Source organism: Pristis pectinata, chromosome 14 (assembly GCF_009764475.1).
Source record: "Pristis pectinata isolate sPriPec2 chromosome 14, sPriPec2.1.pri, whole genome shotgun sequence".
In the NCBI taxonomy this organism is placed as follows: Eukaryota; Metazoa; Chordata; class Chondrichthyes; order Rhinopristiformes; family Pristidae; genus Pristis; species Pristis pectinata.
Window position 1 is genome coordinate 47332358 of NC_067418.1, and position 19863 is coordinate 47352220.

The following is a 19863-nucleotide window of genomic DNA, read 5'->3' on the forward strand; positions in this document are numbered from 1 at the left end:
TAGTGTGGTCTAGGTGGGCTGAAGAGCCTGTTTCCGTGCTGTATTTCTCAATGACTCTATTATTTTTTGCTCTATTCTTTCTTGTACTTCTTTAGTTAGTATTTTGCTATGAATATTCCTTTCTCAATTTTCCTTAAGTAACAAATATATCATTCCACCCATTTTAGTTTTGCATTAACATGATGTTGAAATCTACACAGACATTATTTCTTTTTATTTCTTAATCACAGGCACTCAGAAGAATTAAATTATTTATCTCTCTTGCAGGTTTTTAAATCCATTAACTATCATTATTTACACATTCATTACTTCAGCTATTTTTGACCATGGCGTTAAGGACTCTCTCCTTAAGTTTTTCCAGTCTAAGAAATGAGCTCATTTTAAATTAAAGTTTATCTTAAAATTTTAACCTATTTACACCAGTTTTGATTTTGACTATCAAAAAGCAAATTTCAGATGCTTTTACTTGATCAACAAATTATGATCTAATAGCTGACATGTGTACCATAAACTACATTGCGTATCACCCCGATTTTAAGTGTTATATGAAAGACTTTTATGTTTTGAAATGTTCCACTTTGTGTAATCACGGTTTCCTTTCAAATAGCTGAATTTGCTTACGTGATCTCACTTCATGGATTCTCTTGGAATTTTTTAATATTTAAGGTACAAGAATATGGACAGTGCCTTGGTGATCATGTACAATTTTCGACGGTACCGATGATCGTGCACGTATTCTAGATGGACCAACTTATGGTGCAGAGGATCCAGCTGTGATATCAACGTGAAATGATTATTTATTACATTCTTTTCTAATCAGAAATTACAAGCACCTGGTTTCACTGCCACTTACAGACCTATTAATATTCTTAAAATAACATTTTAATTCTCAATTATTTTTGTGCAGTTCTATATGTTTTAACTTATGTTTTCTCTTCCAGTTCATTGTGGACATTAGCTGAAGGCTAAACAGGTGCACGTTCAAAGTAAAACTGAATGGTACGACGAAGCACACTGCTTTTGGGTTCTGCTGACTGAAAGGAGGCATCAGGTCTGACATTAGCATGCTAAAAAATAAGTTTAGGTTAGAATTTCCGTATCTAATGCTGTTAAAACGGTGTTTGTGAAAGTTGCATAAAGATTGAGATCTCATTTACGCAGATCATAGTTCAGTATTGTCATGTTTCCCTGTGCAAAGCCACACTGAACATGACATTGTTGGTTTCAACCCTAGAGTTCTCTATTGCTTTTCTCGCAACTGCTGTCCTGCACCCAGCTGTTATTATCTCTACAGCCAGTTGTTAAAGGGTACACCTCAATATAAGCAACACACTTCTATCTGCTGGGGAGTAATGTTACTGCGTGAATACATGCTGCGTTGATGGAAAGGGGCTTGGGAGAGTGATCCCATGGGTTAGAGCGACCAGGTCAGACTAGTGAAGAACTATGCACAAAACGGAGATGTTTTTGTTGAGAGGGCCTCGTGGACCTTCCAGAACTGTCACCAGGTGCTTCTGGCCACAGGTTACCAGAAAACCCTGCACTCTCGGGAAGCCTCCAGGCGGACAGATATTTGTATCTGCTCGACCTGTTTCTGTGGGCTGCAGGATGTTTCTGTGGATCTTGACCTGTTTCTGTGGATGAGGGTATATACACGTACATTCATCATTCGGGGCCTTCAGAGGGGAATTGGATAAATATTTTGATAAAATGCAGGAGCCTGGGGAAAGAGCAGGGCAATGGATTGACTCCATTACACAACAGAGAACCAGAGCTGGAGATCTGAATGGTTACAAAGATGACTCCTCCTGCATTGTAGTAATCCCTCAGTTCTGTGCTACATTTTTATGTTTAAATTTCTGGAGGGGGGGGTGGGTTTAGACCCATAATCTCCTGACTGAGAATCTCTCCCTCCCCTAGCTCTCACTGTCTCTCTCTCTCTCTCTCTCCCCCCCATTTCTCCCCGACTCTTTCTGCCCCAGCTCCCAAGCTCCACCCAGCTCTTAGCTCCCACTTAGCTCCACGCACTCCCCTATCTCTCCATGTCTCCACCCATAACTGCTCTTACCATCTTTTTCCCAGCTCTCACCACCTCCCTCCACCCTCCGACCCATTTCTCACGGTCTCCCTTCCAATAGTTGTCACCATCTCTCCCCCAAGCTCGAGCCATCTTTCTCCCACGCCAATCTTGTCATGAACCTCATACCCTCAACCCTTTATTCCCTCTCTACCCATTTCTCCATCCAGCACTCTCACTCATTCAGGTTTGAACTGTTTATTAAATGTCAGCAAGGCCAGTGAAACAAATGCATCTATTCTACTAGCGAGGGTTGTATGGCACCTGAACCCCACTGGAGGAATGCAAGTAATGCCTTTAGTTGAGGAGTGTGAAGACACTCACATTTGAATAGCCTTGGATCATTTGTTGTCACGCATCGCTCTTAATTAATGGGCATTTTAACAGCCTGTGAATCCACACCCCAACCTGGAATTCACGGCGTTGTTATATAGGGCATTATCCTTCAGTTGTATGGGGCACTGTTTTGAGCACATTGAGTCATAAGTGTTATACAGCACAGAAACTCGTCTATGCCAACCAAGTTGCCCAACTGAGCCAGTCCCAGCTGCCTGCGTTTGGCCCACATCCCTTATCTAAATGTCTTTTAAATGTCATAATTGTGACCCGCCTCTACCTTTTCCTCTGGCAGCTCATTCAACGTACTCGTGGAAAAGTTGCCCCCTCGGGTCCCCTCTAAATCATTCCTGTCTCACATTAAACCTATGCCATCTGAAATACTTTGTACTGTACTGATCATCTTATTTGAAGAAGGATGCAAGTGTGTTGGAATCAGAAAAGTTTTACTAGACTGAGATGCAGAGGGATCTGGATGTTCCAGTGCATGATTCGCAAAAGGCTAGTATACTGGTTCAGCAAGTAATCAGGAAAACAAACAGTATGTTATTCTTTATTGCTGGAGGAACTGAATACAAAAGTAGGGAGGTTATGCTTCAGTTGTATAAGTCATTGGTGACACCACTTCTGGAGCACTGTGTACAGTATTGGTCTCCTCATTTAGGGAAGAACGTTCATGCTTTGGAACCAGTTCTGAGAAGGTTGACTAGGCTAATACCTGGATTGGGCAAGCTGTTTTATAAAAAAAGGTTTGACTGGCTACAGTTGTATCTGCTGAAGTTTAGAAAGGATTGAATTGAAATGTAAAACGTCCTGAGGGGTCTTAACAGATCGGACGTGGACAAGGATGTTTCCTCATGAAGAATGTAAAACGTCACTGTCTCAGGATAAGGGCTCCCTATTTAAGACAGAAATTAGACTTTTTTTCTCTCAAAGACTCATGAATCTTTGGAAATTTTTTCACAAAAGGTTAAAAGAGGCAGAATCTTCTTTGAGGCAGATTCTCGATAAGCAGGGGAATGGACAGTTACCATGATAGCAGGAATGTGGAGTTAAGATTACACAATCTTATTGTACATCGGAGTGGTATTGAGAGGCCAAGTGGTCTCCACCTTCTCCAAAGATGTGATGTCTTTGCATGTCGAGGTGATGCCAGTGGAGGTGAGAGGCAGAGTGGTTCCTGATGTTGTGATGGGGGTGGCGCTGGTGAATCTGAGCTTGATGGAACTGACAACATCATTCTTCCTGTGACTGTTCTTCCTGACCCTAGGTGACTGATGAATGAGGCTAAAGGAAGATGTTGATGGACAGATTGCCTCTTCTCCATCCAATGAAGCTTCTTATAGCAAAAATGGCATTTTCTATCATGAAACCATATCTAATTCTATGCTTCATGTTGGGATCGTCATCTTTGAAGATAGCTGTCGCTTCCAAGGCCTCTTTGTGATGAGCTGTTTTGGTGGTAATTTGCTATGTTGGTAGTTTCTTGCTCCTCCTTACATAAAGAACATAAAACAGGAACAGGCCCTTCAACCCAAAACGTCTCTGCTGGCCATGATGTCAATACAAACTAATCCCATCTGCCTACATATGGTCTATACTCCTCTATTCCCTGTTTTTCACGTGCCTGTCCAAATGCCTCTTAAGCATCGCTATTGTACCGGCTTCCACCACTTCCCCTGCCCGCACGTTCCAGACACCTACCACTCTCCGTGTAAAAAAGCTTGCCACATAAATCTCCTTTAAGCTTTCCCCCTCTCACCTTAAACCTATGCCCTCTAGCATTTGACACTTCCACCCTAGGGAAAATACTCTGTCTCCCCTATATATGCCTCTCATAATTTTATAAACGTCTATCAGGTCAACCATCAGCCTCTGACGCACCAGAGAAAACAATCCAACATTCTGATGAACTTCTTCCGACACCCTCTCAAAAGCCTCCACATCCTTTCTGTAATGGGGCGACCAGAACTGCACACATTACTTCAAGTGCGATCTAACCAAAGTTTTATACAGCTGCAACGCGACTTCCCGACTCTTATACTCAACACCCTGACTGACAAAGACAAACATACCATACACTTTCTTTACCACCCTATCTAATTATGATGCCACTTTCAGGGAGCCGTGGACTTGAACCCCAAGATCCCTTTGTACATCAATGCTTCTAAGGGTCCTGCCATTTATTGTATACTCTCCTTTTGCATCTGACCTCCCAAAGTGCAATACCTCACACTTGTCCAGACTAAACTTCATCTACCATTTCTCTGCCAACATTTCCAACTGGTCTTTATCCCGCTGTATCCTTCGACAACCTTCCTCACTATCCACAGCTCCACCAATTTTTTTGTCATTGGGAAACCTACTAATCAGCCCACCTACATGTTCATCCAAATCATTTGAAGATATCTGTGACCTCTGTTGATCAAGCTCTAACAGACCCCCATTTGTTAGCTCTTTGCCCTGAGATTACAGGTCATCCTATTCTCTTTCTTCAACCTTTGCCAATTTAGCAATATCTTCTTGGAGGTTTTTCAAGTCAATGATACATGGGACCCATGCACATATTTTGAACAAAATTTTCTCCATATATTGTCGCGTGGGTTACATCATTCAAAGGGGCACAGATATAATTTGTGGCTATCTTAATACTGTGCCTATTTCAAACTTAATGAAAGATTGTTTTGTCACTGAAATTTAATGACATGTCTCATTACATGCTGCAGATAGTAAGCCTTGAATGCAGCAATAGCATGCTGGTCCATAGGTTGCTACAATAAAATTGTGGTAGGGAGCAGAAATATTACCCAGATATTGTCAGCCACATCCTCCATGTTAACTGGCTGCCTAGGGGTATTGTTGATGAAAAGCAAGACTCTGTTGTCCAGGTTATTTATCACAAAATATTGATCAATGAGGGAGCAGAGAAATTATGTGATATAATCTTAGTAAAAGTGTGATGTCATCCAGGCCTTTTTTTATTCGATCATCATGCCATTATAAGATTGGTATTGGTTTATTATTGTCACTTGTACCGAGGTACAGTGAAAAGCTTGTCTTACAAACCGATCGTACAGGTCAATTCATTACACATTACACATTGAGTTAGTACAAAGTTCATTGATGTAGTACAGGTAAAAACAGCAACAGTACAGAGTAAGGTGTCACAGCTACAGAGAAAGTGCAGTGCAATAAGGTGCAAGGTCACAATAAGGTAGATCATGAGGTCATAGTCCATCTCATTGTATAAGGGAACCATTCAATAGCCTTATCACAGTGGGGTAGAAGCTGTCCTTAAGTCTGGTGGTACGTGCCCTTTGAATATACTTTTAAGCCCTTTTGTTTGCAGAATAGCATACTAAGTGGCCAAGAAAAGTTAGGCAATCTTTGGGTGTCTTGAAGCCAGAATATTTTTCTCATTTTTCCAGAAAAATGTGCTCGAGGGTGTCATCTTCCAAAAGAGCCTACTGTCATCTATGTTAAACACTTATTTAGGAGAGTAGCCTCGTGCCGTGATGATTTTTTTCCCATGCCATGGTGTAATTGGCAATTGGTTTATTACTGTAAGAAGTACTGAGATACAGTGAAAATCTTTGTTTTGCATGCCATCCATACAGGTCATTCCAAACATAAGTACATTGTGGTAGTACAAAGGGTAAAGCAACAACAGAATGCAAAATATAGTGTTACAGTTATAGAGAAAGTGCAATGCAGGTCTGCAGTGTAGGATGTAATAACAAAATATCTTCAAAACCAATAATGGGTTTGTGTAGAGTTAGCATGGATTAATGAAAGGAAAATCATGTTTCACTAATCTGCTGGAGCTCTTTGAAGATGGGATTAATAGAATAGGTTAAGGAAAACCAGTGACATGGTGTATTTGGAACTTTCACTGACATCTCACACAGGATGTGAGTCAACTCAATTAGAGCAGATGGATTTGGGGTTAATATACTGACATGGATTGAGAAATGGGTATCAGAGAGAAAACAAAGCTTGGAATAAAGAAATTTTTTCTCAAGTTCGTAGGTTTTGATCAGAGGGGATTCACTGGGATCGGTGCTTGGGCCCCAGGTGTCATTCCAGTGGACAGCAATCTTTGTTGGTATTGAAGCAGCTGGCTGGGATTTCGATTGCCACTTATTACTAACATCAAAGATTATTTCGTATAGCATAACACACTTCATAAATCTGGGCCACATACCCCAATTGCATTGTGGTGAAAATTCATATATTGTGGGATATCTGTATGATCTCTGAATGGATGAACAAGCTCAAAAACGACTAAATGCCTATCCTCCCAACCTTTCTTACCTCAGGGAGCAAGGATTTGCCCTCAGCGAGCAAGGATTTGTCCTCAGCGACAGTGCAATGAGCTCATACACTCCAGAAGTTCCTTCAAAAATCTGGAGATATTGTCAACGTTTTAGGGGTCTAATTTGCTCTATGCTCTGGAGCAGCAGCAGCTTACGAGTCATCAAGTCCTAGCTCCACAGAAGTGAGTGATAACTCCATAGCGGAGTGGTGCAGGCTGCAGGTGGTCAAAACCAGCAGATAGGGTCCACAGGGGTATCAGCTTCCTCAACGTGCCTCAACACCATCGTCTTAGGGTGTTGCGTCAGCTGGAGACAACCATTTGCTGCCAACTGCCTCCGAGTGCTGCAAATGTCACCACTGCCCTCAGCTTGCTTTTTTTTTGCTCGTGAATCCTTCCAGAGGAGATATTTAAGGGGTCGTACATTCAGCAGCACCAAACGCATGAGGCAAGTCGGTGATTGCTTGGCTCCCAGTGACCAGGCCAATAAGGGTGAGCAGGCGCTTGGGTCTGTCGCTCCGACTGGTCTCCTTCCATCATTCACTGTAGACCAGCACCAATGAAGACATCCCGGGAGTGTTGATCAATGAGCACAGCATCCACCTGCAGTGGGCACGCAACCACAGGCAGGCTGCAGTGAAAGTGTGCTCCATGGTACCCGGGCAACAAGGCGGGCGGGAGCCCGCGCGCCCCGCCGCGCGCCCCATCGCTCGCCCGCGCGCCCCGCCCAGAGGAGGCGCCGGCAGCCGGGGGTCGAGTGGCGGCGGGTCCCGGGCGACCTTCGCTCGGGCCGCGGTGGGTGCGTTTCCTCAGCTCGACGGGCTGGGGCCTGGCGTCCGCGGCCCAGGTTGTCCCGCGGGTGGAGGGTGGAGGGTGGGTGGAGGGAGGGCGGGAGAGGGGGGAGGGATGGAGGGAGGGCGGGAGAGGGGGGAGGGATGGAGGGAGGGCGGAGGGGGAGAGGGGGGAGGATGGAGGGAGGGCGGGAGAGGGGGGAGGGATGGAGGGAGGGCGGAGGGGGAGAGGGGGGAGGATGGAGGGAGGGCGGAGGGGGAGAGGGGGGAGGGATGGAGGGAGGGCGGAGGGGGGAGGGATGGAGGGAGGGCGGAGGGGGAGAGGGGGAGGGAGGGAGGAGGGGAGGAGGGGGAGAGGGGGGAGGGAGGGGAGGAGGGGGAGAGAGGGGAGGAGGGGGGAGGGAGGGAGGGAGGAGGGGAGGAGGGGGAGAGGGGGGAGGGAGGGGAGGAGGGGGGAGGGAGGGGAGGAGGGGGGAGGGAGGGATGGAGGGGGAGAGGGAGGGGAGGAGGGGGAGAGGGGGGAGGGAGGGATGGAGGGGGAGAGGGAGGGGAGGAGGGGGAGAGGGGGGAGGGAGGGATGGAGGGGAGAGGGAGGGGAGGAGGGGGAGAGGGAGGGGAGGAGGGGGAGAGGGAGGAGGGGGAGAGGGAGGGATGGAGGGAGGAGGGGGAGGGGAGGGAGGAGGAGGGATGGAGGGAGGGGGGCGGGTGGAGGGAGGGGGAGAAGGGGGAAGGAGGGGAGGGAGGGGGAGAAGGGGGAAGGAGGGGAGGGAGGGGGAAGGAGGGGAGGGAGGGGGAGGAGGGGGAGGGAGGGGGAGAAGGGGGAGGGAGGGGGAAGGAGGGGAGGGAGGGGGAGGGAGGGGGGTTGGGGGGAGGGGGGTTGAGGGAGGGGGGAGGGAGGGAGGGGGGTTGAGGGAGGGGGGAGGGAGGGAGGGGGGTTGAGGGAGGGGGGAGGGGGGGGGGGTTGAGGGAGGGGGGAGGGAGGGAGAGGGGGGGAGGAGGGGGGGGAGGAGAGGGGGGAGGGGAGGGGGGAGGCGGGGAGGGGAGGGGAGGGGGGTTCCCTGCTCTCAGGGTCACCGGCTCGGTGTCAGATGTTGGGGGAGATGGCGGGATTCACCTGCCGGGCCGCTCGACACCTCCCCCTCCACTCTCCACCCCCACCCAGCTCCGGATTGTACAACCCCCACAGTGGATCAATAGGTTTGGATGTGGGTTCAGGCAGGAAAGTGGCGCTGAGGTAAAAGACCTTTCGGAATGGAGGAGCTGGCGCCGGGGCCTACTTCCCCCTTCACTTCAGGTTCTGGACCAACCCCTCCTCCCAAAAAATGGGGTCTGAGCCATTCCCACCCACTCATCCAGTCTCCTCTCAGAACTTGCCAAACTCAGGAGGGTAACCAGGAGTTTGGAAAATGGTCAACATGACTCCTTTGTTCAAAGAAGGGAGGAAGGCAGAAGTCTGGGCCATTTAGTTTTAACATCTGTTGTTGACTGGAGTCAATAATCAAAGGGCAAATAACTAATCATTTAGGAAAGCTGAATATAAGCAAATCTAGTCAACATTATTTTATAAAAGAAAGGTAAATCATTTTTGACAAATTTAATCAAATTACTTGAGGACATGACAGGGAGAATTGATAGAGAGGAATCTGTGGATGTAGTGTATTTAGATTTATAAAAAGCATTTGACAAGTTACCACATAAGAGGCTGGTGAACAAGAGACCAAAGTATTTGAGAAAGTGTGTTAGCATAGATTAAAAACTGGCTGTCACATAGAAAACAGAGAGCTGGAAATAAATAGGGCCTTTTCAGGATGGAGGGATGTAACCAGTGGAGTACACTAGTGATCAGTTCTTTGCCCTCAATTGTTTAATTTTGTGTTACGTGGAGGAGGGACCACAATATAAGCTTTACAAGTTTGCCAATGATACAAAAATAGGTGGAAGGGCATGTTGTGATGGGGACATTGTGATTCTGCAAAGGAATGTAGATAGATTGAGCGACTGTGCAAAAAACCTGGCAAATGACGTTTAACGTGGGGAAGTGCAAGATCATGCACTTTGCTAAAAGGATTCAAATGGTGGATTATTATTTAAATGGAGAGAGACTGCAAGTGAATGAAATTCAAATGGATCTAGGTGCTCTAGTGCATGAATCACAAAAAGTTAGCAGGCAGGTCCAACAAGGACATGTTGGCCTTTGGAGCAAAGGGATTGGAGTTTAAGAATAAGTAGGTTTTGTTACCATTGTACAGGGTATTGGTGAGGCCACACCTGGAGTACTCTGCACAGTTTTTGTCCACTTACCTAAAAAGGATATAGTAGCATTGGATGCAGTCCAAAGGAAATTCACCAAGCTAATTCCTGGATAAAAAGTTTGGCCTATCAAGAGAGGCTAAACTAATGGGATTGCATTTCTTGGAGTTTAGGAGAATGAAGGGTAACCTTATTCAAATACATAAGATCCTAAGAGCCTTGACAGGGTAGATGTCAAGATGTTTCCACAAGGGGGAGAGTCACGAACAAGGGGACAAGGCTACTACATAAGGAGCTGGTCATTTAAAATGAAGTGTGTAGAAATTTCTTCTCTCAAGAGTTCTCTGGAATTCTCTGCTCTTGAGGCCAGATCATTAGATATATTTAAGGTGGAGATAGATAAATATTTAAAAGATCAAGGAATTCAGGGTTAATGCAACTGGCGTAGAAGAGGAGTTGAGGCCAACGTAGATCAGCCGTGATCATGTTGAATAGTGAGGCAGGTTTGAGGGGCCGAGTGGCCTACTCCTGTTGTTCCCTGGGGTCTGAGCCCAACCTCCCCTTGTTTCTGGAGTTTCATTTACCCCTCACCCTACAGAATTCTACACTGTCACAGGGAGAACAGCCAAACTCCACCCAGACACAGCAGAATTCAGAATAAGACCCAGTTTTCTGAAAGGATGAGGCAGCAGTACAAATTGCTGCATCACCACACCACCTTTTATTTTAAGCTTTAAACTGCAGGTGCTGGAAGGCTGAAACAAGGTCAATGACTTTTCCTCATTTCTGTTGAAGGGGCATGGGCCTGGAACATTGACTCTTTTTCTGTCTCCACAGATGCTTCTGAGCTGCTGATTGTTTTCAGGAGTTGTAGATTATTATTGTGCCAGTGCTGTTACTATACTTGGGTAAGACCCTGTGGCTTTCTCTTGGGTGCTCTGGTTTCTTCCCGCATCTCATAAATGTGTCAATAGGTTAATTGGCTACTGCAGGTTACCCCTTGGGGTACGTGGCCAGAAAAATCAATTGAGAATTAATGGGTATGTGAGAGAGAATGAGGTTCAGGGGTACAGGGAAATAAGGAGGGGAAGTGGGACTGATGGGTTTGGTGTGCTGGTTGCTGCTGTGGATCTGATGGGCCAGATGGCCTCTTTCAGTGTTGTAAAAATAAATGAGTTTGGGCACTGTTCTCCACTGAGACTGTGCTTGGAGAATTGACCCCTGAGGAGATGGTTCTTTCTGAGAATTTTTCTTCCAACCACTTCTGGCAATTATTATGCTCTGATTGCCTTCTGCTCCTTCTACTAGTCATGCTATAGTCCAGGCTTACTAACACATTCATATCAGGTCGTGCAGAACCTTGAAGCCTGAGCAAAGACCTTCAACACACTAATATCTGTAGAGAAGCAACTCTGCAAGTCACCAAATGTATGGAATTATCAAATCAACTTTAACGTATCAGGTGCAACAACAGAAGCTTTCATTTGCATAGCATCTTCAACATTGCAGGATGTCCCAAGGTGCTTTGAGGAAGTGTCATCAAACAAAAAGTGGATCTGAGCCATATAAGAAAATATTAGTACTTCAAGCAACAAGTTTTATGGAGGAAAGGAAAGTAGAGGAAAAAAGAAAGACAAAGAAGTTCAGGGAGGAAAATGCAAGGTTTGGGAGCATGCCTGTGAGACCACAGAAGCCAAAATGATCTGGTATGATCCAGAACCCAGAGATTGTGGAGCACAGACATCACAGAGAGTCATAGGACTGATGCAGACTGTGGAGAAATGAAAGGCAGAGAACACAGAGATTTGAAAGCAATGATGGGAATTTTAAAATTGAGATGTTACTTAACTAAGAGTTAATGTAAGTCACCAAGCAAGCCATGCTGTGTGAATATGAATGGTGCAAGTTTGGATAGTGGCAGTGGAGGTTTGGACAAATTTCATGTTTATGGAGAGCAGAACATAGAGGCCGGTCATGAGTATGTTGGAATAGTCAAATTAGAAGTTACAACGACATGAATGTGGATTTCTGCAGTAGATGAAGTAAGACAAGGAAGGCTCAGACAATTTGATGGAGGTGGAACTATTAACCATTAATTAACTTGTAAGAAGTTGATAATCCTTTTCAATACCATCCCCTGCAGACTTGGGGGGAATAAGGGCAATAGATGTTGGCCTTTGCAGTGATGTCTGTTCACCTGTGCATTTTTAAGATTAACCATTAGTAGGAGTGTAAAGCTCCTGCAGGGTATTGTTGCATGTAAGTGATGCAGCAATGTCATGCACCTGCAGGTATTGTATTTTTCTGACATGTTTGCTGTGGACTTATTGATTTGCTTACTCACATGGCAGATGAACTTTAAGCCATAGACATGTCAGTCATCACTTTGGTATAAATTTAGCCCATGCAGTCATCACTTTGGTATAAATTTAGCCCACGCTGCTCAGGAATTGAATTTTGCAAGCAACAACTTGCATTCATATAGCATAGCTGACCTACTCTTGGAGTAGTCAAATTTCCCTGTTTAGTTTCTGAGCCCTGGGAAACATGTGCTTGGTGCTGCCTAAGTTGCACCAATTGCCAATCTACAATAATTAAATTTATGAGTTTGTTAAGTAGTCCAACATCTAGATTTACCTCTGTTTAACTTGGAAGTGGAATTTTAAAGAAACTGCCAATTTACCAAATGTAGTTAAAATTTTCCTCATTTTGTTTAAGGAGTTGCAAAGGACAACACATTTTCTAACGTGATGGTGTGGGCTATCTTTTGGATCAACACAAAAAGCTGAAGGTATTTGAACACTGAATGATTTTAGAAGATGATTTGCCCATCATGGTATTGGTTTATTATTGTCACTTGTACCAAGGTACAGTGGAAAAACTTGTCTTGCATACCGATCGTACAGATCCATTCATTACACAGTGCAGTTACATTGAGTTAGTACAGAGTGCTTTGAGGTAGTACAGGTAAAAAGGATAACAGTACAGAGTAAAGTGTAATAGCTACAGAGAAAGTGCAGTGCAATAAGGTGTAAGGTCACAACAAGGTAGATCGTGAGGTCAGAGTCCATCTCATCGTATAAGGGAACCCTTCAATAGTCTTATCACCGTGGGATAGAAGCTGTCCTTAAGCCTGGTAGTATGTGCCCTCAGGCTCCTGTATCTTCTACCTGATGGAAGAGGGGAGAAGAGAGAATGACCCGGGTGGGTGGGGTCCTTTATTATGCTGGCTGCTTCGCCAGGGCAGTGAGGGGTAAAGACAAGAGTAGGTTTCAGTGACTTTTAACTTGAATTTATTTCTAATGTACTCTTCAGAATCAACAAATGCACAGGCTGAAAGGTCGCCATTTGGGTCATCATTTCTGTGCCAGCTCTTTGGTAGAAAGTCTTTCTCAAAAGATTTTTAAGTATTTTTCCTTAAGGTTTTACTTCTTTTGAAAATTTACTGTTAAATCATCTTCTATCAAACGCTCAGGTAGTGCATTTGCAGATTGAAACAAGTGCCCTCATTCTAGCAGTTCCATACAATGTAAATCCATGCCTGTATGATCATGAAAAAGCAAGATTGCAATGGATGTTACAGAATAATTAAGAAGCTAATAAGTAGTAGATTAGAGTGCAAAGATGGCATCAACCCAAACTTCTCAGAGAAGGACTATGAGTATTGGGTAATGTGGTCTTGTGTGTGCACATCAGAAGAGTAGGCATCTGGTGACATTGGAATTGGTTTATTATTGTCACTTGTACCGAGGTACAGTGAAAAACTTGTCCTGCATACCGTTCATATAGATCAATTCATTACAAAGTGCATTGAGGCAGTACAAGGTAAAACAATACATAATGCAGAATAAAGTGTCCACAGCTAGAAAGAAAGTGCAGTGCAGGTAGACAATAAGGTGCAAGGTCATTACGAGGTAGATTGTGAGGTCAAGAGTCCATCTTATTATACAAGGGAACCACACAATAGTCTTATAATGGCTGTCCTTGAGCCTGGTGGTATGTGCTTTCAGGCTATTGTATCTTCTGTCTGAAGGGAGAGGGGAGGAGAGAGGATGTCCTGGTTGGGTGGGGTCTTTGATTATGCTGACTGCTTTACTGAGCAGCGAGAAGTATAGACAGAGTCCATGGAGGGGAGGCTGGTTTCCGTGATGTGATGTCCACAACTCTCTGCAGTTTCTTGTAGTCATGGGCAGAGCAGTTGCCATACCAAGCCTTGATGCATCGATAAAAATTGGTGAGTGTCAAAGAGGACATTCCAAATTTCTTTAGTCTCCCGAGGAAGTAGAGGCGCTGGTGAGCTTTCTTGGCCTTGGTGTCTACATGGTTGGACTAGGACAGGCTAGTGGTGATCTACACTCCTAGCAAATTGAAGCTCTCAACCCTCTTGACCTCAGCACCGTTGTGTAGACAGGAGCATGTGCACTGCCCCCCTTCCTGAAGTCAATGACCAGCTCTTTTGTTTTGCTGACATTGAGGGAAAGGTTGTTGTCATGACACCATGTCACTAAACTCTCTATCTCCTTCCAGTTCTAGTGTAATACTGACTCAATATCAGTTCTCCAAATTGGGCCATAGTGATCCAACTGATGCCATGTATTATGGGAAGCCTAGTATTCATCGACAAAACACACATCCCTCCACCCATGCCATTTAAAGAAACTCTTAATGATTTGTAGGTGTGTTGGTGATTGAGTTGGAATTCAGCAGAACTGCATGCTCTATTGGAATGAGGAGGTAATTTCCATTACTCCTACAGAGTTCTGTGGATGAATAAATTTTGGTTATCTCTCCAGCCACTTCTTTTGGTTGGTACAAATGTACATAGTGATAGTTTTACAGGACATCTAGCATGATAGAGAGAAGGAAGCGAAGCTCCTCAAAGCAAGGCAACCTTTCAGAAGAGGGAGGAGGTGGGGTGGTCTTTGGCCAGCAGGACATCTATAATCTTCAGCAATAGGAATAGGGGGAATGGAAACAAAATGAGCACATGACTAATATCTTAAGAGACTGCTCTGCAAAGAGATGGTGGCAAAGGTACCCCGTATCCTGAAACTATAACTGCAACTGCAGAGCTGTGCCTGTACTATTCTTGTGTGAGCAAAGGTCACAGTTATCCTCAATCTCTTCACTTCAGGCTCATTCCAGGTTGTTACAGGTAGCTCCAACAATATGCTGAAGATCTGAAAGGCCCATGACCAGATTTACTATAAGTGGGTTTACTCAATGTGTCTGCAATAGGGTTGACTGGATATAACCATCCTTTATGTTAATTTGAAAGATTATTTTTCATATGCCAAGTTTCTGACCCCTCCTCACATTGCTGTTACAGAGTTAATATTTTGTTTTTTGATGCTGCAAGGTAAATTAGTTTTTATCACTGAGCTTCAGAAAATATTATTACACTGTTCTTGATGACTTTGTGTAGATGATAGCTGCCTTTGATAATTTCTCAAATAATTCTGCAATGGAGTGGGGTGGTGTCATTCTGTTTTCTCTATGTGAAGAAACTTTTGTATTTTGGAATATGAAGTTAGAGTATACCTAAACTGATATTTATTCTTTGGTAACTGTTGTTTCATGCTTTAGGAGGGTGTAACATTTTCTAGAGCTAACTCTAAATGATCATTTGTATTTTAATAAAATTAGAGTACACACTTTATTGAGTATAACATTTACCAAACTATGTTTTTCATTCAGCTAAGGCTGGGGTGATCAAACAGTACAGAAGGGGAGAAGATGGACTTAACAGTTGCAATACTGTTGACCTTATCCCAGAGATGCATCCATTCTGCGTTGGTAAGAGAAGAACATGTTAAAATATTTAGTTTGAAGTATTTACTCGCACTTGTAACACAGTTTTCTTTTCATGCAGATGAACTACGTGAATTCAACTTTAGAAGGTTAGTTTCTTGTGTTAAATTTTACTTACTATCAAATTTGAAAAGAAAACTAATAGAATAAAAACATGACTTGAAACGTGAAGGCAAAAGAAGACAGAAAAATGCAATTAAGTAGACATTGGCTCATTGCCATCTATGTTCCAGGAATGTTTCTGTTTTCTGGCTGCTGCTTAAATTGCATAATCTTAAGAATGTTTCTATATCTACTACAGTTACCACAAAATGAACATTCTTATTGGGAGAAGCTCAGGATGTTAGGATATTGCAGGTTTGTGTGTTGGGGGTAGTTATTTGCATGGTAGGTGGAATATTGTGTCTTCTCAAGTTAGAATTGAAATATATTAAGGGAAAAAAAGTTTTGAGTGATCTTAGAATGCTTGCTGCAGAACTACCTTAATGGACAAAATCCCAAATCCTATTTGTGATGTCTCTTTTTCTTGAAAATAACATTCATGTGTTTAAAGTATGTGAAAGTCATTTGAATTCCTAACAAAAATACGATATTGCTGATATTTGGGTTTGGAGGGACGTAGGTAAAAGCATCTTAGGACTGTGTTTCCTCAAATAAGTTAAGAGATATTTTCATTACTGCATTACATATTCTGGACTAAAATCTTACAGGTAGTTTTCTCTTCATCAGCACCAGTAGATATCTGACCCTAATTTTTTCAGATCCTGTTGGGAGGTCAGGATACTTTTGGGGTAGGGCAATGGCCTGCAAATGTACACTCTGCTGATTCTGTTAGAATTTGTGAGATCATTAAATTAACATATGTTTAGGTGGCCCACGACTTTAACTACCATCAAAAGCAGGGCAGAAAAGTTGTGAAGCTGGGAGTGGGGTAAGGAAATTTATCGCTTCATCATTTATAAACCTTAAGAAGCTGAGAAGTATCCGCAACACGGAGAAAGTCATACAGGATTATATTAGTGTTCATGCTCCACATGAGCATCTTCCCAACTAATTGTAAAATTGTGCAAGCTTCTTATAGCCAAAGCTAGCACATTCAAGCCCGGTGATGACACTTTTGTAACTTTCTAAAGAACGTATTCAGAAGAATCTTTCCACTTGTCTGATCACTTTGTTACAGCTTCCCGATATAAGTGCTAGGAGCTGTAGCTAACGTCCTAGTAGACAAAAAGATGCAAAGTTTTGATGGTGTGGTTATGCACAGGAGGATAATACAGACAAATACAGGGAGGACAAAATGTTCCATGTGACCTGAATCTCTGTCTGATTGAAATCTCCTAGGTAGAAAAAAATGTTGAGTAAACCTGGAAAAAAAAAATCAATGTTTAAAGACTGTTATTAACATATTGCATTGATATTTTGCCTTTAACCTGGTAAATGGCCTTCATGTATATTAACAACCAAAACTTAACGCATAGCCACATTAGGAGAAATTGGGTCAGCTGCCTAAAAGCTGGGCAAAATGGTAAATTTTAAGGAGCATCCTGAGGGAGACCAAAGAGGCGGATGTGGTTAGGGTTGGATTCCAGAGTTTAGAGCCTGGTTGTTGAAGGCATGGCTGACAATTTGGTGTAGGTAATATTGGTAATTCACGAAAGACCTAAATTGGATGAGCACAGAGATCTTGGACAGTTGTAGGGCTGGAGAAGGTTATGGAGATAGGGAAGGGCATGATGGAGGAATTTGAAAATAAGAATAATAATTTTAAAGTCAAGAGGCACTACCAAAAGACAATGTCATTTGGTGAAAAGAGTCAAGATAGACAAATGAGAGTTTGACATTAGAGTTCTAAATATTGCTAGAAACACTCAGAAGATCAGGAAGCATTTATGGAGACATACAAGGTTAATTTTTCAGATCATTGACTTTTCATCAGAATTGGTTCATCAGTCTAATTTGATGAAAGGTCATCAATCTGAACATTGGTCCTCCACAGAAGCTGCATCTCTGTGGTCATTGATCATCTCTGGAATGTCCTCTTTCTGTTTCAGATTTCCAGCATCTGCAGTTTAGTTTTGCTTTTTGATTGGAGTTTTGAATAAGCTCAAGTTTATTTAGACTAGTGGATGGGAGGCCAACCAAGAGAGAATTGTCAATTCCAGAGGTTACAAAAGTATGGATAAGGGCTTCAATGTATTAGTTAATAACAATTTATATTTTCTGTTTTGTGTTAATGCTGACAGGTTTATTTCAAGAATAGATGAATATGTTGATGAATCATTACAGAGGAAGTATTAGATTGAAGGCTGTACAATCTAACTCTGAGTTGTTTGTAGCGGCTAGGAAGCAGCTCAATAAAATCCAGAAACTGGACTTCCACTAATTGTTATCCTCAGGTTCTGGGCATAGCAACACTATAATGACCATTTTGAGTTGTTTATTCCGGAAATTCATCCAGATATTTCCTGGAATCAATCACACTTGCATATATGATACAATATGATTTCTAACTTAAACATGCCTCAAATATCACAATTTCCTATTCCATGCCTCTTTTGGAGCAAAGTGGGGAAATTAATCTACCTTGTCCCTGGAACGCCTGCTGTTGACTAATATTTGTCTGGACTGGAACTCCCCTGAATTCCTATTATTTATTTTTATCCCTTGTTCTCCAGCACCATCCCTTCCCTCCCAACAAGGTACCAATCACTGATCACTCACTAACTGATGACCCTTCTCCACGGAAGCCCTGATCAAGCCCGTTGTTGAAATTAACTTCATTTTTCTCCCCACCCCCTCTGCCCTGATTGCCCGGCCCCTCTCTTCGCAACCAACTAACTGCTGGACACAGCTTTGGTTCCTAACACTATATTTTTGGTGCGGTGCAGTGCAGTGCAGCAAGCAGAGGAAAATTGGTAATGGCATTTTAATAGCACCCAAGGCCTTTATTGCCACATATTAGTTTCTTGGCCATTGAGTTCCCAGTATTTTGGCTCCATGTAAATTGGGACTGCTGTTTTTCAGGAAAGTGGAGAACACACAAGTGGAAGGGAAGAGTCTCGGAAAATGTTTCCAAGAAGTTTGCCCTAGCACTGTGAAGAATATTTTGTTTGGTCCCTGACATAAAGAAATGGGAATTAGAAATCTATGGGATGCCAGTATATTGACACTGCAGTTTCTGAGATCAATGGAAGAGAACTATTTTCATGAGGCAGCTGGCTCTGCGTAGAATCACAGATGGATCTCAGACTCGCAGCCCTGTTCACTGAAAGCCCCTCCACATCCTATCAACAACCCAGGAGAACCCACTTTGTGTTGCCCTTTACTTCATTTATAAAGGGATTGATATAGAAATTTTGAAGTGAAAAAAGTTGCGATGTTTAGGTGTTAAGCTGTTTCCTCTAGTGGGCCTTGTCCATAACTCAAAGTTGGCTCCTTCTGTTCATAGTAACTGAATCATGAGAGATGTATTTCATTTTTGATGTTGAACCTCTTAATTTAATTTTTTATAGTGTGCCCATAGATTGAGAGACATTGGTACACAGAATGGTGCTATTGGGGAATTGCATGGAAGGAAACATAGTTACTCCAACATTGAGAATAGGAAGGAGATAAGAGATGCCATCAACTGAATAGGGATTAATAGTATGAAGTATTAGGGAATGGTATAATTGGCACTGGATCATAGGTTAATGTGGAGTATATTAGCACTCCAAACCATTTTGCTATAAGGTAGTGAGACATTGGTTCTGGGCAAATTAAAAGGAGGTAGTACCTGATGGAGGCCACACTTCAGCTCAGAGCTGGGTACAACTCGAGCAGGCAGAGTTTTACATATTATATAATATCCTGCTGTTAAAAAATAGCTGAAATGCCCCTCACCAAGGGCAAAGAGTCTATTACATGTAAAAATTGCAAAATGTAAGATTAATAATAAATTACATTTTAACCTTTGATTCATTTTCAGATGGTTTGAAAAGCAATCATCTGGACACGGATGAACAAGATGTGTTTAGTATAATTTTGAAAAATAATGAAAAACTACGTAAGAACATTTTTGGATTAAAGTTTGGAACTAAAGTAGATCTTTAAATGATACTATTATAAAGGCTTGATGGACTGATTGTATAGTTATGAGTATTTATAGTAGTCAGCTTCAGGGAATTGACGAATTGAGGTACTACGATGATAAAGTGGAAAATTAGTTAATTGGAGAAATGAGATATGTAGGCTATTTTCACAGGAGCAGAAAAGGTTAAGGTTAAAGGATAAATAAAGATAAG

At 43.0% G+C, this 19863-nt stretch overlaps 1 protein-coding gene across 1 annotated transcript in view; it reads left to right on the forward strand.

The window, feature by feature from the left end:
* Nucleotides 1–7489: 7489 nt before the first annotated feature.
* The window catches only part of LOC127577700 (low choriolytic enzyme-like), a 68648-nt gene continuing 56274 nt past the window's right edge, over nucleotides 7490–19863 (forward strand). Inside the window, exons 1-6 of the mRNA XM_052029151.1 lie at nucleotides 7490–7527; nucleotides 10607–10677; nucleotides 12488–12560; nucleotides 15467–15565; nucleotides 15642–15669; nucleotides 19548–19625. Of these exons, the coding sequence (XP_051885111.1) occupies nucleotides 15506–15565; nucleotides 15642–15669; nucleotides 19548–19625 (166 nt within the window). The 5' untranslated portion in view covers nucleotides 7490–7527; nucleotides 10607–10677; nucleotides 12488–12560; nucleotides 15467–15505. The remainder of the gene's footprint in view (nucleotides 7528–10606; nucleotides 10678–12487; nucleotides 12561–15466; nucleotides 15566–15641; nucleotides 15670–19547; nucleotides 19626–19863) is intronic.